We start from the raw sequence: 26,348 nt of genomic DNA on the forward strand, positions 1-26,348 counted from the left end.
ATATATTTCATATTTATTTATGGTTTTTATAGACTAAAGACGCTTTATAGCTTCTTTATCTCATTAACAAGTAAGAAATGTAGTTCCAATTAATTACATGCAGTGACATAGATATGGACTGTAATTAATCCCACACTGGTGAAATTCACTTGTGCGCAGGGGACAGGGTGAAAAAGATGTATTAGAAAAATAAAAATAGGAAAAATGGTGTACAAAAAAATGCCAAAATACTATACTGTGTACAAATGATTACTATATACAGTAAAAATACACAGTGCAGTGGGAGTGATAATAATACACAAATATATATATATATTTTTTTAAACAGTGTTTGACGGTATGTGGTTCAAAGTTCAGAAATCATTTATAGGTCTTATTTTCATTGTGTTTTTGACATAAACGCCCTCTTGACTAATTAATCTGCCCCCTCTCCATCCAGAGTGCAGCCCTGGCTTCTCCCTCTTCCTGCAGGGTTGTGTGAAGTTGTGTCCGCCAGGCTTCACGTCGGGGCAGCAGCTCCTCAACCTCTCTCTGGAGAACTGGGTAGATTTGTCCTCCGTCCAGGCGTGCCTGCCCTGCAATCCTGCCTGTCTCACTTGCTCTGGCACCGGGCCTGCAGATTGCCTGTCCTGCCCTCCTCACAGCCATCTGGTCTTCACCTCCTGTTTGCACCAGAACCAAGTCCAGCGAAAATCCCCTCTAACTGGAGGACTCCAGGGTGACGGAGCGCAGCCAGAAGGTGCGAGTCCAGCAGCAGCAGACCACGACAGCAAAGTAGCTGAGGAATCCCCAGGGCTCATTGTAGCTCCGTCCACTCAACTCCCCGCCGTCGTGGCCCTTCTCAGCTGTGCCTTCATCCTGGCTGCCTTCGTCGGGGTCTTCTTCTTGCTGCAGTTACGCTCAGGTGGCGCTTCTGCCTGGAGGACCAAATTGCCCTCTGGATTTTCAGAGACCAACGGGGTGCGGGTGGGCTTTGGTTTTGGCTTCCGGCAAGGACGGGAGAGAAAGGCAAGGATATGCTACAAAGGAATCCCCACTGTGTGGGCAGATGAGGACATGATTGCCTACGAGTCTGAATCAGACAGCGAGGAAGTGGACGGTCACAGCGAGAGAACAGCTTTTATTAAGACGCAGAGCTCAATCTAGCTGAAGCTGCATCTGCTGTTGTGGTGTCTGACACGACGACAGGTCTGACTGCACGGAGCTGATTCGTGAAGCAGAATCGCACAGGTTCAGAAAAACACAAAGCGCAGGCCTTACTGTCCCATCAGCACCCCATCCAAACGCAAAAGAGCCAATCAATTTTTTCTTGTATTTATTTGCTACAAGCTTCACGTGTATTTTCATGTATTTTATCTTTTATTTGATTGATGTCAGTTGTATTGATAAGCTTTGTCACCATTTAAATGTATTATGCAGCTAATTTACTTTGCAAATATTTTTCAGAGTGCTTTCCAGAAAATGAGTACTGCCACACCCTTAAAGCTTGGATACCTAACAGGAGAGAGTTAGAGACAGAATGGTCTAATATTAAGCAGCAGAGACCAAGATATCCTGAGTTTTGAAGAGGCACGACCATGACGTTGTGCAACTCCACCTAGAATAAATAAACATACCTTATTTAAATTTGGCAACAATGCAGTGCATTCAGCGCGACTGCTATTTTTGATCAGCCACTAGAATTTTCCTTCTGACCGCCTGTGCGTCTGTGACGGTTGCTGTATCTCCACCACCAGAGTGCAAACTCAAAATTATCCTGTGGCCATATGCTGCAGGCGTGCAAAGGCAAACAAGGAAGATTAGAATATTTTGGCTTTTATTGGAATATTTTCTCTCTGATGCCTCGGGATATTATAGCATTACAGAGACAAGGGTGACAAAATCACAGTCCACACCACCAGGAAAGTGTTCCTGTGCTCGTGGTTGTGTTCGCGGCTTGATGCAGCGCCTTCAGGCACTTCCACTGAAAAGTGCATTCTGGTGTTTTGTGTTGTAGTTTGTAACCCTCTGCTCTCATCACTGTGGATGATCTTTTATGTGACATCCTGGTCAGTTTGAGAGGGAAGTTGTTTACTCGAGGCATTTGAGGTCGCGATGAATCTGCCGAGACGCATGTGATGAAAAGGGCAGCTCCAGGGAGTGACTTAAGAAAAAAAATAGTGGGAGTGCTGGAAGCACTCGAGAAGGTCAAGCTGACCTTGAAGGGGAGCTCAAATTCAGGTTGGGTATGGTTTTTGCTTTTTATAGACAAAGTTGCAAACTTTTGATTGCATTTGTAGGTCAAGGCCCCAAATCGATGAATATTAGTGTCGAACTGAATATCTGTAAATTTCAAACTATATATCTGCACTTGGTAATACATGGTTCCTGAGGGGGAGAAAAAAACAGCGCCCCCTAGCATAAAAACTAATCAGAACTCGGAGTAACCTTGATGGAATCACAGTAGTTAATTATTCAGGCTTAGCAAAGCACCTCCAGAAGTAAAGGCCTTATTCAGAGGCTGAGAAGCACATGTGCCAAGCAGTGTGTAGAAATGTGTGGATTGGCCCTTTACTCCATTACTTTATCTAAGACATATCTAATTTGTCTCAACTACAAACATCAGGCCTCTACTTCAGGTGGACTTCTAATATATTGCTGTTGTTATCTTTCATCAGAGACCTGACAGATTGCAGGCCAGGGGTTATAAAGTTGACTCGCTGTTCATTAATGCTAAGAAAAACTTTAAATTGAGGATTTCTGCAGCGCGCTGGGACAGCATAATAAAACATCCCCGCAGGTTGTTTGATAAGCAGGAAACTGTGGAGGATGCTCTGTTTTCAATCAAGCCTCAGTGGGAATTTCCACTGCAGCGCAGACACCAGAGATGGTACATCAATCACACAGAAATGTGCCGAATTACAGTGAGCAGCACTGTTTTTTAATGACATTAACCACTCAGCCCAAAAGCTGCTTGGCTAACCTTGTGAAGCATTGTGCCACTTGGTTACTGCGGGTGAGAAACAATATAATTCTCTCTTCATTTTCCCCCCAGAGTGTGCTTTATATTGATTTTGGGGCTTCTCTTTCAGAACATCTTCATCAAAGTGAAGCGTCCTCCCTTTCTGCTGTGAACACCAAACATAAAAGGACAAATTCATGCTTTATATTCTCTCTATAACGACGTAGACTTGCAGTTACGTGGCCAAATCAAAGCCTTTGGATCCAAAAGACCAGAATGGCTAGTGATTAAAAAAAATCAGAAGATAATGATTCAATTTTCTATGTTTGTTTTTATTTTTAATCCTTTTTTTTTACTATTTAACTGATGATGGATGTTATGTGTTGAGATCAATTTCATGCTGGATTAATTAAAAAAAAGTTTGGCTGTTGTAAAGCATGTCTGTTTTTTACTGCCAGGGTTGAAACCTTTTATAGTTTTTTTTAATGCATCTTAAATTCAGCCCCTGACATACAAACATCCCAGAGAGAGCAGATGGTTCCTCGCTTCTTCATGGTCATATATCAGTGTTGCCGCTGCGTTTCCTTCACTCCTGGCATTGAGCTTTAACAGAGTGCCAGCCTTCTTTTTTCCTGCCTGCCATCCAGTTGCAGCAGTGAGCAAAGCTGCCAAGAACGCCTTCAAGAAACTGTTCCCTCAAGCTTCTGCGTAGCGGGCCCCTTAAAGTTTAAATTAATATAAATGGAGGTTTGTATGCATGGGGGAAAACACCAGGCGGGCGGCGGCAGCAGCTTTGTTCATTAGCAGCTGCCCCCCCCTCTCTACAGAGGTGCAGGTAACTGGGTTCATGGGTAAAGGTACATTCATTTTGTGGCCCATAATTAGATCTGCTGGGAGAACTCGCTGCACAATTCAGCACTTCCTGCATGTCATGTTTTGCATTTTAAATACAAACCAATTGCGTTTGCAAATTGTTTTGTAGATTTTTTTTTTTTAATCTTTTGGAAAAAGTGGATGAATTTGAAAGCCCTTTGTCTCCATCAGTCACACCGCCATTACTCGTGTGTAGGAGTGGGTATTTTGTTTGTCCTTTTTTTCCCCCCCACACCTTGCCCTTTAGCTTGTAGTAATTAGCTGCCATGTACTGCGACAATGCTGTCTACTAACTAGACTTGGCAACAGTACACATTCCCTTAATTAAAACGGGACTCACGAATCAGCTCCTCATTAGTTGATTTCACAATATAATGCTCTGGACTCAGGGCCTCATTATTCCAGCAGGTCATGTTATCTGTGCTGTTGCTGAACATCATAAAGTCACCCGTCATATCCCCCCCCCCCTTCCAAAATGCGAGGAGAGGCACCATTTTTCCAGATCCCTGATCCATTTTTATGTAGCAGCAGCAGCAAAGAAGCATTTTATGTTCGACTCCTGCTCGCTGCTGTCAACCATACCATCAACACCTTCACCTCAAAGTGGTAAACACGGGAAAACTTCCCGCTGCTTTTAACTACATGTGAGTTGAAGTGTAAACTTTAATGCTCGCCTTGACAGATATGCCGAGCGGGAGACCGACTGCTGACAAGTGAAGCATTGGATAGTCTAAGAGGGTTGATATGCCGCTGCACTTCTCTGACTGACAGCATCCACAGACATTTACACCGACTCAATGTTGCCCCCTGCTGATCATCACTTAATCTATTTAGGAACAGCATGTTAATTATCCAGATATTAATTAATGAATTAAACAGTTGGGGAGGGGGGTGGAAGTATTAGAAGATAAAGAGAGGCCTTTACAAAAGGCTAACTTTGTGTTTTCATCTTTATTCGCGTCCCATCTCTTTTTGTTCTTCTGCAGCGTTAATCCCCCGTGAATAACAAATGCAAGTAGAAGAGACTTTCATATATTACCTCTGAACAAACAAAAACAGTGCTACAAGAAGGAGAGAAAAAAGAAAAAGACGTTTACACAGAAAGTCAGACGCACATCGAAACAGCAGGGGAGAAGTTTATGACAAGGTTATAAGACACCGGGGAGAAAGTGCGATGGGAGATGAAGTGAAATCTGCTGACAGAAATGTTAACCACAGCTGGAGGGGAGAGAAGGGTTCTGCGGCGCTCACTGTGAGAGCCAGAGCAGAAAGTATTGAATTGTGGCGGGAGCAGCAAAAAGCAGCAGACCTCCCATGGAGGAAAAAAAGGAAAGAAAAGTGAATATAGAGACGGGGTAAAGCGACGCGACATGGTGAGGCTAAGACACAGGTGGGGGGCTACGAGATGTCTGTCCTAAGCTTTGGACACTGATGACATCATCTATGGATGCTGTGAAAGAGCAAATGAGGGTAGGAAAGGCTGGAGACAGCCTTGGGGTAAGAAACACTGTGGAGATCAAATACAAAGAAGTGCAGCTCATCTGAAGAAACAGACTTGATGTTTTGGGGATTGGAGGTGGATCAGTTCACCCAAATTAGACCAAAGGCATAACTGGACTTCAGTAGTACGTGGCTATGCAGGCAGTGTTTGTATTAAGAGTCGAGCTTCGGAGATCTCTCTTAAATGTCAATGAAATTCTGCTCCCAGACCCATTTTAATAAAACATATGCTACATGTTTATGGCTTCCTGTTTTCTGCTCAGTATACTGACAAGTTTTTAGGAAATAATGAAACCAAACCGAGCAATCATAACAAAACAAAGCAAATGTTTTCCCCCCTTTGTTTTCGGGGGCGTTCCCGAGCCTCGATCCACAATTTAGTTTTAGCTTTTCGCAGCTGAGAAGGTCTCACATTCACACTCTAAATCAGCCGTGCTCTTTTGTTTCTGCGACAAGATTGCAGCAGCAATTAAAGCAGCAGTCAATGGGGGGAAAAAAAAAAAATCAAAAATCAAATTAAAATAGCTGTAATGGGGTGGTGTGGCAGAAATCTGAGCGACACTTTGGAGCGTAATAGTCACTGTGCCATCCATGATTAGATGAAACTAAATAAAATAAAATTGAGAAACATTCTTTTCTACTTAGCTTTTTAAAGCACTATCTGCTACAGTTTGAAGTCTTAATGAACGTAATATTTCTGGGAATCTGGACAGAGCAATGCACAAAACAAAAAGTGCAATAAAACTGAGTCACCTTGGGCTCTGGAAATGGTGATGATAGTTTTACAGCCTTGCCATAATGAAAGTAACGTAATAGAAGCCCTGAACAGATTTCTCAAAACAACCTGCATGGCCACATATTATTATACCTCCAAAGCCTCAGTTGATTGATCGTTTGGAGTTGTGTTTTTTTTCTTGATATAAGGTGCAAATCAAAAGAACATCCTTCAAGAGTTTCCACACCACTAGAAGTATAAAAAAAATAGTATTTGCTTTTATAATTCGGATGAACTGACCACGTAATTTCTGATATTTCCCGTCAATGTGAATTATTTTCCTTCAGTGAAATGAGGCACTGCTCGACAGACACCCACATTAACTAATGATAATCAACAGTATTATGGATGGTCCCTGAAAGTGTACACCTCGAAAATGCTCCCATTTTAAAAAAACAAAACAAAAACAAACAAACCTTCATATATTCACATAAACATACTCCACAGACACACAGGTACCAATATATCTGCTGCATGGTATATATGAGGTATAGTCTTTGTCTAATCTTCTACTGCATACAGTATGGTACAGCCCAAACTCTCAACAGTGAAGTACGAGCACAGGAACGACCAACGGGAGCTTGAAATTCAGTCTTTCCACACATTTTTCATCCGCGAAGAGGAAGCTCAGGAAGAGGAAAAAGAAAGTTTCCTATCTACAAGGAGAAACAGTGGACAGGTAAACAGTCACCCAGTATGATTAATGATCGCACGGTTATCACATAGTGACCAAAGTGGGAATCGGGCAGCGTAAGGATTCGTAGCTTCTGTCTCCTGGTGAGTTGAGATATGAGAGGAAAAAAAAAAAAGACCTCACATTCTCTTTGCTGCAACTGAGACTGTCAAAAAGGAGGGGGAAAAAAAAAAAGTCAGTCAACCTTATAACGGTTCAAAATCAAAACACTGATCTGTTTCATCTTCGCTGCATTTGTGGGGAAAAAACAAAATTAAGAACCCATTTTCTAAATAAAGCTTTGCAAATTGCACTCTGATGTGACACGCGTCCCGGGCTCTTTTTTTTGTTGTCATTTTGAATATTTACATTCAGTAGTTCAGTGCAGGATGAAGCAGAGATAGAAAAAGAAACTCCTTGCAAAGGAGAACCCTTAATTTTTCGACCACCGACACTGAACAGACACCCGGCTGAATCTGATGAGTGATTCTGGCCGTCTTTGTCATTTTGGAACAGCTAAAAGTTCACCCGGGTTCAGCTGCTCTTTGAGCCATCTGCAGTAACGGCTATCGCCTGCCCCCTGCTGTGCAGTCAGTCCTGTTACAGTGGACCCTATCTCTCTTGTAGCGTTTGTGGTTCTACTTTAAAACAAACAAAAACAAAAAAAACAGAGTCCCAGACCCCTCCGTTGCCAGCCCATGCTCGGCGTGGGAGGTGGTTGTTGGTCCGAGGAGTCTTAGAGGGTTTCTTTTGATCGGCACCGTTCTTATCGCAGCTTGAGCTTGAAGGCAGAGATCTCCATGGGATCGAGGGTGATGGTGGTGTTGTTGGCCAGAGGCGTGCCGGAGTGCATCAGAGTTAGTGACATGGGCTGAAGCAGCTGTAGGTCCAGGTTCTTGAACAGAGCCGACACGCTCAGCTGGACAGGGAGAAAAAGGAGGAGAGCTTCAGAGAAAAATACAGACAACAAGAGACTTATTTTAAGCAAAAGCAACACAGCACAAGATGAACTGAAAAATCCACATCTACAGGAGGCTCATCAACAAAATTGACTACGTAATTATCAGCAGTAAAAAGTGCTGCCAATAAAAAAATTATTTGATCATTGTCAGTGTACTCACAATCAGCGTGGATTCTGTCGCAAGGACTACTTTAATCAACAGATGCTTTGGCAGTCGAGTCAAAATTACTTCTTTTTAAATGTCATTAGGCAGGATAAAAAAAAGTTACATATGACAGAAATAACAATGCAGCTGAACTTAAATATGCTACAAAATAAACCTCTTATCATGCGAAAATGTAGAGTAGTTTTATCCTGCGTGTGAGTTTCAACCCTGACCTGTCCCTGAGTGGTGGTGCAGTTGAATCCGAGGTTCTGAGCTTCGAAGTTGCAGTCCAGCGCGAGACGGTGAAGAATCAAAGCGGTGTATGGAGAGGGAGACAGGGGGTCCTGCTGCTCATATGCAAACACACGAAAAACGAATCAAAGTATGAAATGTCTAAAATAAAGTTTCCACTTTGTGAAAATCGTGTTTGTTTGTTTTTTAAATGTGTCTTTATACCTGGCTCTGGATGCTGCGGAGGTTCACCAGGTGGAGGTCGCAGGGGAGGATGGACTTGAGGGGAGCAAAGGTTTGTAGAGGAGGGATGCCACGTCTTTTGGGCAGAATGGGTAAGGCCAACACCTCATGGTTCAGCATGGCATTGGTCATGTGACTGAGTACAGATGGGAAGCTGGTTGTTGCACTGTCAGTCATCTGCAGGAGGGCAAAGTCAGATTTTAAAACAGTTGTGATAAATGACTGCAGAACTATTACAGCATCTTGAGTCACCTCTAGAGATGCTCTAGTGCCACTACATGAGGGACGGGCTCTAATTACTCTGTCCGAGCAGGAGGCGTATTTCTAATTCTAGTCCAGACAGACACGGTGCTAATAACAACTTTATGATGTGAACATTTAAATCACATGCATCGTCTCTGGCAACACTTCGCCCCCGTATGATCGACAGGTTAGATGGAGAGCCCGATGATAAAACTGCAACCAATGCCTTCCATTCTCTGCCAATGTGCATTCATTTACTTGATAAATGATATCATTTGTTTCTTTCAGTCGGGCTGTCATAAAGATGAACTGGTTTGGCTACAACTGTGAGGTGGAAGGAAGGGGAAAAAACTGGAGCTATGAGCCATAACTAAAGATACAGCTTTACCTCTTGAACTCGGTCACTCAGTAATGGAGAGAGAAAAGAACGTAACAAGGACGAGAGTTTGGCAAAGAAGCCATCGTGCTGAAGGTAGTGGAGTGAGGGGGGGGAAAAGAAGAAGAGAAGGGAAACAAAATTAGAGAGTGGAGAGGATAGCAAAAAGACAGATGGGCTGGTAATGAGTACTGGAAAACAATATGAGGAAAGGTGTTAACAAATCACACACTGCACCCGACAACCTTGCACAGTCTTTCAATTCCTTGAGCCAGCTATGGTGTGCTGGAAAGACCACCGCTGCTGTCATCTTACAGACCTTGTTACTGGCTGATCTCCTCTCCAGCAGCAGCCGGAAACGATTGGCCGTCTTCTTGTTGTCTTTCAAGCCCTGACCCAGCCCACGATTATCATCCTGCATCAGTCGTCGGTCCATAATCACTTCGAGCTGGCCTGAAGGGAGAGCGGACCAGAGACAACAGCTTGAGCTCAGGTATTGAACTTTCAGACTTGAGTCAATAGATGCAAACACTTTGAGCTATCTGTCATTTAGAAACATTACTAATGATGATAAAAGGATTAGCTCAGCACACAAACGTGCGGATTTAAACGGTTTCACTCTCTGAGAACCTCTTAAGGGAGAAGAGGGAGAGCTAAGTGCTTGAGTCCTAATGCACAGTAAACAAAGAAAAATACCACACGTTTCAAAGATAACTTCCATTAAAAGATTAAATGAAGAAAAATGGCACATTATTGAATAAAATGTAACAGGATACAAACCACTCTCCAGGCTGCTGACACCCAGAGCCTGAGCCGTGTGCAGCGTGAGGCGGTAGTTGCCATCCTGGATGTACGCCTGGCTGGGCATGGGATAGAAGTTGGCTTGCAAGGGCAGCTTCAGGTAGTGTTGGCGAGGCTGCATCTAATAGAAAACAGACGCAACATTTCAAATAAATCTGAATACAAGTTGTTATTTCTCCTTTACTCATGATGCTACTGACCTGGAAGCCATTGAGGTCTGTGTAGAAGACCTCTCCACTCTGGATGTCAGTGACCAGTCGCATGGCCAGCTCCTTATTGGTCTGATCTCTAATGTCCACCATGGTGGTGATGTCTATTGATAAACCATCCACCCCTGAAAATGCGAAACAAGTCAGAGGAAGATGGAAATGTTCACTAAAAACGAGACTTCCTCACGCTTAAAAAAAAGAAAGTCAACAGACTCCAAAAAAAAAAAAAAATCTCATTAAATTCTAAATTGTCATTTTGTTAAACATATTGGCTGTTGTTGTATTCTACCATCTGGTGTCTTTAAACATAAAAAGCCTGGGCAAAGCCAATTTGAGCTCAATCCACCAAGCAGTTTTGAGTAGTTACTACCTGGCACATTGTAGATGCGGATGGTTTGTTGAAAGTGCTGGTAGTGTGCCACCACCTCAGAGAAAAGAGGCCCCTCAACAACTCGCACCACAGGTGGCTCTTTCTGGTGGTAAGGCTGAAAGAGTAAAAGGAAGGCGAAACAGTGCGATTTCAAAATGTTCCTCAATGTAATACTGCAGATTTTGAACTTTTCCTCATCTATAGTAAATAATATCATCAAAAGACTCAGAGAATATAGAGAAATCTCTGTGCGCAAGCGACAAAGCCAACAACCAATACTGGATTTGTGTGATCTTCAGGCTCTCAGGCAGCAGTGCATTAAAAACAGGCACGATTCAGTCACTCAGTATGAGCTCAGAAACACTTCCAGAAATCGCTCTCTCTGAACACTGTGCCATCCACAAATACAGGTTCAAGTTTTATCATGCACAGTGTTGGGTTGTTGCTCAAACAATGTATCACATTCTTTACTTGATTCCTTGACAGAGAAGGTATTTGTTACACTACTTGTTAAATTACTTTCTCGTTATTCCATAATATTACCTTGGATGCATTGTCACGGTTGCCAGTTAACAGCATAAATCTACAGACCACAGTTGCACGCACACACACACCAGTCCCTAATCCTGATGAGGACACACTTAAGATTTTTCTTTTAGTTTTTACATACGAAGTCAAAGCTGACAACACAAAGTAAAGTCAAAAACCAACACAAAGAGGCTTCAAAGTGATCGCCACAGTGTTTGTGCTGCAGAAACATGAGCATACAGGAACGGAGGCAACCACCTGACTGCCCTAACCTCTAACCCTAACACTCTGCTGGGGTGGGCTGGGGTCAGCATTCACTCAACTTAAACATCACTCTGTGCTCTTGTCTAGCTTTGTGTTAGCATGTTGTCTCTGCAGATGTTTGCAAAGACATGGAGTTGTGTTAGAATTATGCAGTTGTTTTTGCCCTAGAGGCAGTTTGCACTCATCATTGTCATTTTGTGCAATGAAAATAAAAGCCATGTCCATATCTCCACACCTGAAAATCCAAGCCTTTCACCAGCTGAAAAGTTTTGGTCCATCATGAAATAAAAAAATAACATAAAGAAGACCCAGAACTGTTGAGAAGCTAGAGTGGGACAACATTTATCTCCCAAATGTGCAGAAACTGGTCATCTCTGGTTCCCAGACATTTATACAGGGGAGGCTACACAACAGTAAACATGGCCCAACTGTTTTGAATCCTGTAGTTGGCCTATTTAATTTAAAATAGGCCAATATCTCTTACGAAAGAGTAAAATGTCTCACTTTAAACATCTAAAATATATATATATTATGTACTATTGTGAATAAATTATAGGTTTATGAGATTTGTAATCGTTGTATTCTGTTTTGGAATTGGGGTTGCAGATACAGTACAGCAACTAAGCTCTTACTGTCTTTAAATCAAGCAAAAATGAAGCAGTACCCAGTCTGCCTGAATTCCTGCCCCGAGCTCCCTGGGACGACACTGTGACAGTATACACAGGGGAGTCTCGATCAAAGGCTTTAGAGAGACAAGTAAACGTGTGACAGAGTCAAGTAAATACCTTTGCTTTTCCATCTGGCAGAAAGAGGTAAGCGCCACTCTTGTCTTTAGAAGGACGAGTGCCGTACACCATGAACTGCATCTGAACCTTCACTTCCTGAGGATCATCCTTGCGTTTGATACTCTGCAGATGAAAACAGAGAGTGAGCAGAAAGGGAAAAAACAATTAGAGAAGAGATTAAAGCTTCTCTCCGCAACAACAAGACATAGCATGTTCACTTTGATCAAACGGGAAGGATTTGTTTACAAATCAAACTCACGGCCTTTTCCTCCACCAGATCAAAGATGAAACAGATCAGTGAAACTTTAACAGATACAAAGTCAAACAGAAGTAAGAGGAGAGGAAATACAAACCTCCAGCAGGCCGGTGGTTCCAGAGAAGCCTAGCGTTAGAGACTGACTGCTGATGTAGAAGGTCTGAGAGTCGGCTTGCTGAGAGCGGACAGGAAGCGGGTCCACAGCTCGGGCGGCAACACCCCGACCAGATAGCCTGAGTAGAGTGTCCGAACGTAGTGTCATGGGTGAGTCCGGAGAGTCATACAGATGGAAAACAGCCAGAGCGAGAGGCGGGAGACGAACCATGAATGTCGCCTGGATCAGGGATTGAGAAAGGTTTTAATTTTGAACAAAAATAAAACACAAACAGCTTGTGTTTTAAAATGCTGGCTTCGTTCTTCGTGTTACACAGGAATGCAAATGTTGACCACAAGGCATTCATTAAAACTTAAAAGCATTTACATATCAGCAACAGTGCTATAATTAAAATCTTATGAGAGACTGTGCTTAAAATGAAAATTCATTAGCCTCTGTTGGTGGAAAGCATTTTTTGGGAAAAAAAACCCATTTAAAATTCAATTACCTTAAGATTTAATAGATTGAGGCAGTTTATTTTTTATGTAATTTTCAATAGCTGAAAAAGAACATCTGTCCTAGTAACAACTTGCAGGTAAATAGAGAAAAAGAAGTAAAACTTTTATTTAGAAGACTAAGTGCTTTTAAAACACACATCATATACTTTACATACAGTACATCCTCTTGGCTTTTCTCTAAAGCAACTTAATTTCTTCTTCAAGACACAAACACAGTGAGCAAAGCTGCACAAACCACCAACCTCACGAGTCTACCAAATGAGCTACAGCTGCCCCAACTCTATGACTCAGCATTTTGTCACAAAGACGACGGCATGTGCAAAAACGTGGCATTTAAAATTTGCCTTTTGTTTTTACTCATGTATGCAGTTATTATCTCGTGGAGTTTCATCCGCTGGCCAAGTTACAGTAAACACACACAGAGAATTAAACTTGTCTAACACTGTAAAATCTATTGTATAAGACTTATACTCACATAAAAGCAAAATATTCCCACTTTAAATGCACAAATGTCCACCTCCTGTATGTTATCAGATAGTAATCCGATCTAACTTGGCAGCTTTTCAATGTCTTTATAGCTATTCTCTTTTCAGTTGAGCATAATGACTTCGTATTGTGTTGTGAGTCTGTTCTGTGGTTCTAGAGAGTCTCTGTGTACTACTGTGCTACTGATATGCCAATATACGGCAGACGGTACAGAAGCCTGCAGACCAGGACCACCCGACACAGGAACAGTTTCTTTCCCCTCGCCATCTCCCTTCTTAACAGTTGACCTGTCACACTGCTCCCACTGCCAGACTGCAGCTGCACCTCATGTACATTTTGTAGTATTCATTCCACCTCATTCATTTCTGTATTTTATGTATATAAGTTAGATTCGTTATTTATAGTTGGTTTACACAGCTTTGTGTATGTATGTGTAATGTGTATATATAGACGTGTGTGTGTGTGTGTGTGTGTGTGTGTGTGTGTGTGTGTGTGTGTGGTGTGGTGTGTGTGTGATTTACATTGCTGTGCTTGAGAGCCACCATCCACCGGAACCAAATTCCCTGTATGCGTCTGCACATATACTTGGCCAATAAACACGATTCTGATTCTGATATCGCTATGCAGAAACCAGCATCCAAATGAAGTCAGTGCCTTACCTCAAACACCTCTGCACTCATCTGACTCGCAGAGCTCCACTGAGCACTCAGCTGTACGGGAAGCGACTGTCCATCCTCAGTAAGCACCCGAACCCTGACTGTGTTAACCAACACGGTCACCGCGCATAGCCTCTCTCGCTCAACTGGGTTGAACATAACCAGGTACCTGATGGGGAGGGGGAAAAAAAGGGGAAAAAAAAGGAAAAAGCAATTATGAGCACAGGATGGTGTAGGAGTAGGTGAAAGAGAAGGCGGGGGGGATGAAAGATGCAAGATGATGCAGATAATACCTTGGTCCTGCAGGGTCCAGCTCGATTAAAGTGCGCTGAGGCATAGAGTCTTGAGTAGCACGCCTGTCATCCTATAGAAGGAAAATATAACACAGAAAGCACAGTGAACATTCAAGAACACACAAATATACAGGTCCGTTTGTTTTTTGTACATGAAGTTTGCATTTACCGTCTCCAGAAAAGGCTCCGTCTGGTAAAAGCGATAAAACTCTTTGTTCTTCATCACCAGGAAATGAGCAGCATTAATGATCACTCTCTTCAGACCAATAAGTGACCGCAGTAATCTAGGTAGGATGAGAAAGAATGAAAGTGCTGCACTTCAAGGAGACACCTTCTTATTTGCAACACATTTGTATCGAACAGGCCAGTCACAAGAGACTTAAGATTAAAAGCGAGATGGTAATCGTCCTAACTCCCTTCGTTTCTTACTTGGTGCCGTAGTCGATGACAACATTTTCTTTTGCTGTGCCAGTTATGGCGTCGTGATGCTGGAAGAGGCCAACGGAGCGCCTGGCATCCACTAGCAGGGAATAATCCGAAACCGGGTAACGCCCTGCCATGCCCGCATGCCTAGCATTTGCAACTGCCAGGCTGTAGAGGATCTCTGCCCCCCTGAAGGACAGTGACATATAGTTATCACGAGGGACACCTTTAAAGTACCTTTAGTCAGCTAAAGGTGCGTTCACATTATCTGACTACAGCAGTGGCCAAACTATAAGATCTCTACTGATTCATCACAAAAATTTCCAGTTGGACTTTAAGTTTTTGATGGTTTAGTGAATAGGCACAGTGATTGGTTAGAGAGCAAAAGGACCAATATTTTTTTCTTTTGACTGTGAGCAAGTGTCAACTGACATTCTCGATACAGAACTTGGTCAAAAACATTTGATGCTGCATTTTGTTCTGCAGGTTAATTTGTATAGCAGAAGTTAAAGACACAGGTAGGTCCCTTTACACTGGAGTCCACACCTTAATTTTTTTGCAGTGCAAAATAGTCCTTTCCAAAATTTGTCCAAATAACCAGTAGAGGATAACCAACACATCCCCAAATCTGAAGTCAGCAATATTAGTGATTAAATCTGCCTTACCTGAGATGGGACTCTATGACGCGGTCCATACTCTTGTAAAAGGGTCGGGAGGTAAAATAACCAGTCCAGTAGTGGTCTTCACGGTCTGCGTAGGCAAAGAAATCTCCACTGAGCACCGGGTAGCCTGCCGGCCTGGATCCCTGGGCCACGCCGTTTGTTTTGTATACGGCGTTGAAGTAGTCTGTGAGAGTCCCAAATTGTGCCTGAGGAGCCGATTGACATGTAATTAAAAAAAAAAAAAAAAAAAAAAAAAAAAAAAAAAATGGGCGCTTTCAAACACATCTGAACACAAGAAATAAAAAGCCTTTCAACATTAGGCATGTGCCTTTCATCTTACATGACATCTTCTGCACCAGACATCAAGTCGTGACAGATTCTTTGTTCTGTCAGCAAGTTAAAATACCACTGCATGATTCATTACCATGAGAAAGGTTGAATGCTGAACTACTTGGTACACTACACACTGAGATGGAAGAAGAAGATGAAATACAGGAGGGAAGGGAAAAAATATTTCGCTATAAGATTTGTGACAGTTGACAAATAAATTTCTCACTTGTACATGCATCTCAGGGTGAGAATTCATGTAGTCAAACAGCTTCTGGTAGTTGATATACTGCTGATCCCACTCAAGGGCTTTATCATAGCGGAAGTCATCCCCCAGAGGAACAAGGAGCACCTTACTGCGGTAGAGTTTCGATTTTTTACGGTACTGATCCAGGAGCAGCTGTGCCCTGATTGAGGAAAAAAAGGCAGAGGGGACACTTAGGACATATTTCTTGGCATCCAAGCTTCTATGCTTTGCATAAGACACTTTTCTAGGAAATCACTATGACCTTGGAAAGAGGAAAGTGGAACGATGATCAAATTACCCCTGGAGGTATTCTCCACAGAAACACCTCTCTGAAAAAAATCTTTAGGTCCTTGAAAGGCTGCTTAATGTTACTGCAAGAGCATCAGTACTTCATGTCCCAGATTTGCTAAAGGTTGAGAGCCAAAGGAGCAACAGACACAGCATGGACAATCATTTTTACTCCTTGCCTTATTGCATATTGATTTTTTGTTCCTGTCAGGCTGAAAAATTTGAAGAGGAACTTATTTAAATAACTCAGGCAGGATGATTATTTCTAATTGCACTAGTAGTTAATGTAAGAGCTGTCTGTCTGTCACGTTCTCTCCTTTAACTTTAATCAATAAATGAATAAGTGCTTCTTTTAACTGAGATGGCAAAGCTGCAGTCATTTCATTTATGCCTAGTTAGTCGGGTTCAGGCAGTCAATAATGGTATGTTCCTCTATACATTCGGGTGGTCAGTTTTTAGATTTATATAGTTAATACAGTGTGTGTTACAAAAAATGTTTTGGGGTTGTTGTTTTTTTTTTTATTAATCTTTGGATGACTGTTTTCTGACCTATCAGGATTTATCCAGCAAACAGCTATCAGCACTTCCAAGGCCACACCTGGTCCAACCAATTTCTGACCTAAGATTTTGCTCTAATGTGTCATAACATATGAACTCTCATTCCACTGTCATTCCTTGGTCTGAACTGTCCAGCTGTTCCCTGAGAGAAACATATGTGACGCAGCACGATAAACGCCAGCCAAAGACGCAGATTGAGGATCCCAGCTGTGACCAGGGCCAGTCAGCCAGTGAAATCTGCCCCATTGGATATCTATCTTTAACCTGTTGTGATGATGCTGTGTGGATTGTGATTGAATGAGTTGTAAACCCAGTTTCAATCGTTTACAAATGTGCTACAAATGAATATTTATCCATTTCTATCTTTACTAAACCACAATAACTAAAATGAATTAAATCTGTTTTAACATGTTAATCTACAGGTTTTACATTTTAAACATTTTTTTAAACTGGACTTTAGCCTGTTTTTTGTTCCGTGCCGCATCACATGGACTGTTTTGCTCATTACTGAAATTACTCGTTTTTAAAGTTTATTTAAAACTTTTCACTGTACTCTGAGCTTTTTGTACAGCTTAGTAAATCTGGCCCCATGTCTGGTTCCCTCTGTTCATCCAACCTCTCTGACTATTGTTACTGGCACAACTTCAAGCTGAGTTTATTTTTAAAGGGACCATTAAAGAAAATAGAGTTGCAACAACAGCGAAACAACCTGGGCTGTGTGTTGCTGGGCTGAAAAGCAGCACAATGTCAAAAGTTACATATTATACTCTAAACAAAAATGCTTGTTTTTTGCATGTTATGCAAAAAACAAGCATTTTAGTCTACTCCAATTTTTTTATGTAAAGGTCAGAACAATATACTGAGCAGAGTATGTTAGAGCTGTAATTTACAGCTGTCATGAACAGAGTTGGTCAAGTTACTTGAAAGTAATAATTAGTTACTAATTACTGATTACTTCTAATTAGTTACTCATTATTTATCTACTTTTTAAAAACATGATACACAACCTAAATATGTAATAAAGCAATGGACCTTTCAGCCCAGTTCTATTTTATTCGACATAATCCATCATATAAAATTAAATCAAATCAAAAAGTCTCTTTTCGAAAATTGTTTTATCAGTTTTAATCTTTTAACTTCATGCACAGTGCATCAAGCAAAATTTAAATGATATGCAACAGTGTTTGACTTGAAGAAATTTGTTTTAACATTTATCAAACTTAAAGTAATGTCAGTACTGTTTCTGCCACGGACGTCGCATGCTCGAACGTCATAGTCGTGAGACACTCTCACAGACGACCAAAAAAAAAAAAAAAAAAAAAAAAAAAAAAATCACAGTTTAGTAATGCAGTAATGCAGCATGCTTATGGGAAAGTAAAAGTAATCCAATTACTTTTTTGCAACAGTAATCCCTTTACTCATTACTTGAAAAAGTAACCGGATTACAGTAACGTGTTACAGCCCATATATGGTCATGACTCGCTCATATATTCTGCAAATCTCTGTCCATTTGTATACTGAGCCATTAAATAACAGCATGTTCATTATTGATTATTCTGCTAATACATCACTTGTCTGATCTACAGATCTAACCCAGAAAAAAATTAAGCATGAAATCTTTTGCTCCACGGTGAGCATCCACAAAGTGAAGACTTACCTCTCTGCTACGTTGGCTTCCACAATAGTTTTTGGTGGCACTTTCCAGGGACAATTTATCCTTCCGCCTGGTAGCCTCTTGAAGTCAAACTGGCAGCAGATCTTTGGATCAGGTCCACAGGTGTGAGGTACATCATAGCTATAAAAGGGCATCATGTGGCAAAAGATGTCTGTGTTTGACCCCATGTCTGTTAGGGTGGCAAAGTAAGGACAACAAAGCACTAGCATGAGAAATACTGACAGAAAGAACACATTTTGCTCTGCGCAAAGATGATCACACACATATCAGTGCTTCTAGAACTGCTATCAGTTTAATTTTCAAAACCTAGCACTGGTTAAACACTGGACAATATTTAATTACAGAGCAAATCTCCCTAAATAGTGACAGTAACATATTGATATTATCTGGCATATCAAATTTTTCAAATTAAAATCTAATGAACAATAATCTTTGGCAGACATCCAGTTTAATCAGAAAAAATAATGACGGCAGCTCTTCTGAGGCCATTTTCCACTGGTTGTCCTTCCAAAAATTCCTCTTTCAAATGCCATAACGAGTGCCATGACTCATTCGGCAATGAGCTTAACAAAGACAAGCACATGAATCAGATGACATCAGCTGTTATGGTCCACTCACCCCATGCCTGCCTCCACATAAACTCCAGATTTCGGGTGGAGGCAAAATGTTTTTTAATGGAGTAGTGGATCCTCTGGATGAGCATGCTGGTCAGGTTGGCCCTCTTCAGTAGATAGGGCATAGTAGCACTGTGACCAAACGGGTCTACAGCCCACCCGCTGCAAGGAGTTATACCTATGACAGCAAGCAGGAAGCAAAGTATTTCAGGTTTATGCTTGGATAAAAGAGGAATACATCTTATGGGAAATCACTCTTCTCAGTGGGATGCAGTGAAAGTAGCACAAAGCATCTGAGCACCCACTGAGTTAGAGGCTACATCTGCTGCATGTAGGATGATGAGCTAGGATTTCAATACTAAGCAGTGTGAGGAGTGATAGAATTTTACATTTTTACTAGAATGAAGGCAAAAGCCCTTAAATTTCAGAGACAGTATGAAACTTTTTGAACTTTACATAAACATTACTCTGAATATAAATGATATCCGCTGAATAATAATAAAATGTCTTGAAGGATTGTTTACCTAGATTACTCTCCAGCCACTGATGCCCTTCAATGAGCTGGTCTATCATGGCAAAGTAATGGGCATTGGCTTCATCCGTCATCACCCAGCCTCCTGTCACAATCTCTAGCTGTCCTCCGAGGATCAGTCTGTTAAAAAGAAAGGATTAAGACAGCAAGGTGAGGATAATCCAGCCCTAAAGAAGGAGAGTCACATTAAGGAGATAATGAGCTATTTTTAAGATTTCACAGTCTAACATATTGTACTTAGGGCCAGTCTACATCAAAGAAATCTCACTGAATTCTCTGCCTTTTATTTTTACTCAAAAACAAAGCTGTGTGCTTCACAAAGCTATGACTAACTTGCGCATTGCCTCCTGTTTGTGTACATCTGCAGTCTCCCACCACTTGGAGAAGAATGAAATCTCAGACCAGATGAACTTCCTGCGAGGATCCTCAGCCAGCTTCACCACCATGTTGTTTAAAATATGTTGCGTCTGGTCTGTGAAATACTTGTCAAAAGTCTTGACCCAACCTAACAACACAAGAGGACAAATCTGGGCAATCTGCACAGCCACTGGCAAACATTCATACAAATTACACTGTGAAATAATTCACTCCTACCAATGCTTATCCAAACAGAGCTAATACAAAGCCGTGAAGAAAGCGCATGCAAAGAGACTCAGTGCTGGATTGTCACGGATCAAAAATAAAACTTATGTTTTATTCAACTAGAGCTGTTCGCCTCTACAACCTTTTTAGTAAAGTGGTTTCTAAGAAAAGTGACTAAAAAGCACTCTCTTTGCATTTTAAATGTGCAATAGTATACTGCAGCCCACAAAGCTCCTCTAGGATATCTCTTTTGCATGTTGTAATCTAATACATTTTATAGCGACTAAAGTTCCACATCATGTGGGAAATATGCAGAATCAGAAGAAATGCATTAGAGGTGAACAGAAACTTCCCTAGTTGACTGCTTACATTAAGACAATCGTTTTTTTGCATGAAAGGTTTTCTGAAATTTCTATGTCTAACTATGCGAATGAGACATTACCTATCAAGCTACGTGCCAATTTGCATACAGAAGAGAAATGTAAATATTGGAAACAGTCAGCTTCAATACTTCAGTACTGATTCAATACACATCTGTGTAATAATTTTGATCACATATTACAACTTAAAAGCCTTTTAAAGAGGTGATCTGAAATGAAGCTCATAAATCAGAAAGTATTGGGGAAAAAGTACTGTCACTTTTCGACACGAACATATCATTTTAGAGAGGAAATGCTCGCTAACATAGACCCTGGATGACATATGAACCTTTAAAATATGGAGAGGAATAAAACTGTAAAGTCTGGCATATGTGGAGTGTGTGAGTGGAGTATGACCAAAACAATGACCTTTAAAGCTACGCATTGTAAAATTTCATACATTTTTACTAGGAACTAGTATTTCAAATAGCAGATATCACTATGAAAATTCTCCATTTATCTACTGACATTAGGGCAGTTATTTTGTTGTATTACAATTTTTCTGAAATGTCATTTTGCAAATTAGGTACTATTCTATTCAGTATACACTAATTTCCATAAATAAGCAATAGACAAAGTGTTGACAAATAAACACATTTAGTGTTGTGGAAAGCAAACGAACACCGTTTCTTTCACATTGTTACTTTAAACTCTGGATTCTCCAAAGTGCAGGACCCTATCCGCTGGGTCACCTTGAGCGCAGCGAAAGAGTGCACTGCCTTCCTTCCTACTTTCTCCACTACTTTTAATTTAATTGATCCACAGCTCATTTCATACCGTGACTCCCTTCAAACTCAACTTTTCCATCCTAGTCATCACAGCAGACTAAACCTTCTTTTTATATATTCCTGGTTTCAAAAAGAACACCTCCATAATAATTTTAAAAAAAGCTTTAACCTAGCACAAAATGACAACTTCCAAGAAAATCATGCGCTGCCTCCTGCATTCTCGCTACAGGAAGCTCCCTCACCAAGTGAAGCACAATATTCCCCGTTGTGCAAATGTGTTTGAAGTCTACTCCTTGCTGTGTGTTCCATGTGAAAAAGGATAATTGTAGAAAAAAATCCCAATCTGACTCTTACAAAACTGTTCAAAGTTCATTTGTGAAGCTTAAACAGCTTCAAGTGTTTGATATGTGCCTTTTACTCACTCTCTAAATTGGCATTCAGTCATCAAAACCTTCGCAAACCCCATTTTAAACTCTTAATATCAGTTTTCTGCTTTAAGAGAATTCAGATAAGATCTGCTTTCATGTCTCTTCAATAAGAGCTGAGATTATTTCTGTAACTAAATCACCAGTCTAGCTGGATACAACACATGTTTATAACTTTTCAGCAAAGTTTTAAATAATGCAATTCAGAATGAAACCTATTCCCACTGCTGATGGACAAAATTTCCAGGTCTTTCTGGCCTGTCAACATATCAATAACTGTCAAGTTATCAAGCATGTGGCACAGGCGGGTAAACAAACTTAATGGAAATGTCAGTCTAAAATATAATCTCAGCCAATCCCATCTATGAATTGTTCCAGTTTTCCATTGGCAATATCTTCCTAATTCCATTGTTTGTTGCTAAGCCGTCAATCATGTCAGCATTATGCTAATAATAATGAGAACAAATGAATCCAATATTGAATGAATTTTGCATCCCTACAAACTAGCCTCCCACTCAGTTAAGTCCTAAAGTACCAAACTATTGAAACAAACTGCTCAGACGTCTTTTAGACTGTCTCACAAAAAACAATCTGATGCAGAAGCACTCGGTTATGTTCAGTAAAGTTTACGTAACTCACCTGGATCATTGTGCGAATGAGGGACCACAAATACTTGCAGTGGTTCGTTATCCCACTCATTAGGTTCATAAGTGATGTCAAAGCCCTGCTTCCATACACCACCATCAGGGTTGTCAAATTTGAGGAGGGAGTACACATCCAGCATCTAAAATAAAACAATTAGCGCTCCCTGTTAAGACCCCAAAAATATTCTTAAAGTTTTTTTTGTTTTTTTACAGTAGCTACAACAACACAAAAGTCCTGGCCAACCTGGACGTCTGGTTGATCTCTGTTGCCTACAGCAAACTGACAATCCTGCGGCTTAACAGCAAGGAAAGTGGGACGACCATCGAAGGGTAGGACCCAGGAACCGTTGGCACTTCTGAATGGCAGGTGGCCACTGGGAGAGACAGCTCCTGTGTCTGTGAGCTCCATTACAGAATCCTTTATGTGGCTGATGATTTGATGGTTTTCCTCCAGGAGCTGCTCCAGCTGCTCAATCCTGTTCTGCAGGACTGAAATTTGGCTCTAAAAACAGACACAAAAATATGGATTAACACAAGAGATCAAACTAGCATTCTTCTGCTCTATTAGTGTAGTCAAGTTATAGCTTTAAGAGTAAAAAGCAGATGATTTAGAAACGTCAACAAAGGAGTGTAGGACATTTAAAATATATCAACCAGTAAATAACTATATTATAACAAATGCATGATTGGAGGTGTCCATTTATATGTAAATTTAAAAAAAAAACAGGGTGAAACATATTTAGACTAATTAGCAGTCGGGCCTTAGAGGCAGGAATGTTTCTTATCATGACTTAAGGCTTGTAGTATATCACTGGAAAAAAAACAGTAAAATAAAATCAGGACAAATGTGCTATAATAAAAGCTGCAGAAAGGGTCATTACTCTTACCCGTGGAAAGTTCCCGCCGCTCTGTCGCCGTGCAGGGTCATGTTGGACTCGATCCAACATCAGATAAAGTGAGAACACAGCCACACAGAATATGGCCCCTCCACACACCGTCACCTGTTTCCTCAGCTTCATCCTCCTCTGAAGCGATATTCTTTCCAGGCTTTCAATTTTTTTTTAAAAATGACCTTGACTGAAGTTTAGGGTTTTTTTCAGTACAGAGGAAAAGGTCCAGAAAATTGGAATGCAATCATTTACAATAGAAAAGATAAAGAGGAAGAAAAAAAAAAAGGTTGGAAAATAACCAACTAGACCAGTATTAATGGTTCAGTTCCACTCCTGTGATGCTTCCAGCCTCCACTCACCATGTTGGAGACCACAGTGAAGAGGTTACAGCAGCAGTAGCAGTGGACAAGGGTACTAAATCAGTAATAGCTGGCAAGAAGTCTGACAGCTCTGGCCAAACCACAGCCACCGGTGGTCTCCTTCAAAGTGGCCCTTGTGCTCAACCATCCAAATCAATGAGATTGCAGGAAAAGAAAAAAAAAGTGCCACACAGAAGCGGTTCAGACAGGGAACCTAGTGTACCCACAGCATGATGCGTGTTGCTGTGGGCCTGCTCTCTTGGTCCAGTCCCTTTTCCACGGCAGAGTCTAATCCACTACAGCTAGAGTCCCCTTTTTCTCAGTTGGCCCCAAGGGCCGTAACAGTTTGCACACTAGGCAGTGAAAGTGTAAAAGAGCAGGCTGTGGAAGAAAAGACCAACTTGGCTCTGAACAGCAACTTTGTTTTTTTCTAGGTTTTTTGTTAGCTTTTTTTAATCAAGCCCAAACTGTTCCCAAAGCAGCTCCAGGAATTACAATGAGACAAATGTCATTCCTCTCTCAGCAGCAGAGTCACTGCATATCCAGTGTGGCAACATGGACAGCGAGTCTGTCCTTGATCACAAGTGCCAAGTTGAAATCACATTAGAGGGTCTTCTTCAGCTGTTAGGGAAATTTTAGATTAATAAAACTTGCAAAATAGACATTTAGCCAAACTTTTTAAGAGACAGGGTGTCACTGAGCAAAAGAAGCACTAGTAAAGAGGTCTCTGTTAGAAGATATTTCTTTCTGGATCTGACAAGTAAAGCTAACAAAGGGGGAGAAAATCCATCCAAATAGAAAGCCCCAGGTTTCCTTACAGCGGTAACGGGTGTTGCTTTCCTCTGTGCAAATCCACGATCATAATCCGGTCCCTTTGTACGCTGGGACTATTTTAGAATTAGCGCAAGGACTTTGGATAATGACCTTGCACTTTTATTTGCTAAGACTGACTGGAAAAACAAGAAAGAAGATTCTTCCTTAGACTATCTGGGCCAGAGTACATCCCACATGAAAGGGTTTATTTATTGGGATGCCCGACGGAGCATACCACAGTCCCTCATTCATGTGACAACGTGGAAATGCAGAGCTGATCCTAAGGCTGTTCACATGACGACATATAAAGAGTTAGCTTCTAGAGAAGCCATCACAGTCTATGCGTGTATGTACATGTAAAATCAAATCCTCCCTAAATTGCACGTTTCGTTATACTGACTGAGGGTTGACGCGTGTGATAAGGTTTAACTTGAAAGACTTTTGCTATCCCCGGGCAGCTAGCCAAAAGACACTTGGTTGCTTTAAACTTAAGCGCAGTGAAATATTTGTATACGGAAATTATTTCCCACAAGCTCAGACAGACGACAGCAGATTCTTCAAAAAATAATTAATATTTTAGCCACTCTAACGGAGACTGTCAAACTTTAATTACCATACTTACTGCCTAACGTTAGAAATTACGAATAAAAAAAGCTAGCGCTAGCTGTCAAATGTACCATCAGGTTACGTCTACTAGAAGCTCTGTGAACTCGATTCAAGTGTCGGAAAAGGGTTAGTATGAGGACTGCAAAGGAAGCTACTGATAAATTAGGATAAACAGCTGTTACATCTGTCGTTTTGTTCCGCTGAACATTTATGTCGGTGATTACGGGCGATAGCAAGTATTGACTGATAACATTAAGACAATACGTGGCTGATATTTCTCTGCTAACCGCTCACTTTTGCCCGAAACCTCGACTACCGTTTGCGTATGACCTTGACACCTTGTCTCATAATGATAAAATCTGACGTTACCCATGAAAGGAAAGTATTCCGGAAGAGTGTAAAGCCCAGCAGTGTACGTGGATTTAGCTGCAGGCTGACGGATTACCTAAACTAGCTTAGCAGCTAGCGCCGCTGAGCAGCTGCTGCAAAGGCTGATGGGAGGAAAGGGGGTGTGTGCTGCTGACTGACCAGCATCTTGGGTAAAATAAACATTTAGAAAGTAGCTTTTTCTATTTTAAAAAATCCATTCATCCATACTCTTCCGCTTATCCTTGTCCACATAAATTAAAATATTTTTACATTTTATACTGTTGTACAGGTACAATTTTTGTAGGCTTTGATCCGTTATCTATTTAGCCGTATCTACTGAAATTAGATCCAGGGTCGAAATCAAAGACAGGTGCGATTTTAGGGAATCTTGAAACTGAAACTATACTGAAACTGGATTTTAAATGTACAGTGGTGTTTCCACCATTTGCCTATAGCTTCCTGCACAGACAGGCACCTGCAGGTTTTTGAAGAATCATGGGGGAATCTCCAAACAGTGTTATAGTAAAACAGTATAGTAGTGATCATATATGGTGGACATAAGTAACTGAGGTTATACATAGGGTGCCTTGAAAGATAAAGCCTTAAAAGAAACAAGATATATGTTATAAGGGAATCCATGGCCCATTTCAAAATTGACCTGAACCTACACTGAAGGCACAGAATGTGAACAGTAGAAGGGCTAATAAGTCTGTTATGTGCTGCGCCAATGGCACAGGAATAAACTGGTTATGATAATACTAAAGTTTTTTTTAATTACTCTTGCTTGTTATTACATTTTAAACATCACAGCAAACTAGATTCAATGATTTTTTTTACTGTTCCTATAAAAAGCAAGAATGTACAAGCGTTTCGTCTTTGCTCTAAACAAATTCAATTCTGAAAATTATTAATACCTTTTGAAAGACCTTTTCTACTAATGTATGTGAGAGACTGAAAAATGGAGGA

At 41.1% G+C, this 26,348-nt stretch overlaps 2 protein-coding genes across 5 annotated transcripts in view; one reads left to right on the forward strand and one right to left on the reverse strand.

Moving 5' to 3' along the window:
- furinb (furin (paired basic amino acid cleaving enzyme) b) overlaps positions 1-5,553 on the forward strand; it is a 118,392-nt gene extending 112,839 nt beyond the window's left edge. For both annotated transcript variants that reach the window (XM_085281787.1, XM_085281786.1), the window contains exon 16: positions 440-5,553. In XM_085281787.1, coding sequence (XP_085137913.1) covers positions 440-1,146 — 707 coding nt within the window. In that variant the 3' untranslated portion in view covers positions 1,147-5,553. The remainder of the gene's footprint in view (positions 1-439) is intronic.
- man2a2 (mannosidase, alpha, class 2A, member 2) lies at positions 4,747-25,516 on the reverse strand. 3 transcript variants are annotated; one of them, XM_085281784.1, is made up of 25 exons: positions 25,383-25,516; positions 23,595-24,215; positions 23,233-23,422; positions 22,590-22,847; positions 22,341-22,485; positions 19,881-20,052; positions 19,540-19,667; positions 19,020-19,193; positions 18,384-18,570; positions 15,863-16,040; positions 15,310-15,512; positions 14,651-14,833; positions 14,391-14,505; positions 14,222-14,292; positions 13,932-14,097; positions 12,272-12,508; positions 11,919-12,041; positions 10,342-10,456; positions 9,963-10,096; positions 9,742-9,883; positions 9,281-9,414; positions 8,974-9,051; positions 8,325-8,519; positions 8,102-8,215; positions 4,747-7,681 (listed from the first exon to the last, which is right to left on the reverse strand). In XM_085281784.1, the coding sequence occupies exons 3-25, from the start codon at positions 23,362-23,364 to the stop codon at positions 7,529-7,531; spliced, it is 3,537 nt and encodes a 1,178-aa protein (XP_085137910.1). In that variant the 5' UTR covers positions 23,365-23,422; positions 23,595-24,215; positions 25,383-25,516; the 3' UTR covers positions 4,747-7,528. The 3 variants fall into 3 exon arrangements, with proteins under 3 accessions (XP_085137910.1, XP_085137909.1, XP_085137911.1); XM_085281783.1 differs by having other exon boundaries at positions 23,233-24,215; XM_085281785.1 differs by lacking the exon at positions 8,974-9,051 and having other exon boundaries at positions 23,233-24,215.
- Positions 25,517-26,348: the final 832 nt, after the last annotated feature.

This window comes from Mchenga conophoros, linkage group LG7 (genome assembly GCF_057382185.1).
Source record: "Mchenga conophoros isolate Kocher_MC1m ecotype Shallow Benthic linkage group LG7, M_conophoros_male_GT1.1, whole genome shotgun sequence".
NCBI lineage: Eukaryota > Metazoa > Chordata > Actinopteri > Cichliformes > Cichlidae > Mchenga > Mchenga conophoros.

Bases quoted from the DNA above. Each gene is read 5' to 3' on its own strand.
- man2a2 (XM_085281784.1), bottom strand. From the start codon at position 23,364: ATGAAGCTGAGGAAACAGGTGACGGTGTGTGGAGGGGCCATATTCTGT. The intron at 10,457-11,918 runs GTATTTACTTGA...TTACTCTTTCAG, and splicing joins TGCCAGATGGAAAAGCAAAG to CCTTACCACCAGAAAGAGCC. The intron at 7,682-8,101 runs GTCAGGGTTGAA...CTCCCTGTCCAG, and splicing joins GCACCACCACTCAGGGACAG to CTGAGCGTGTCGGCTCTGTT.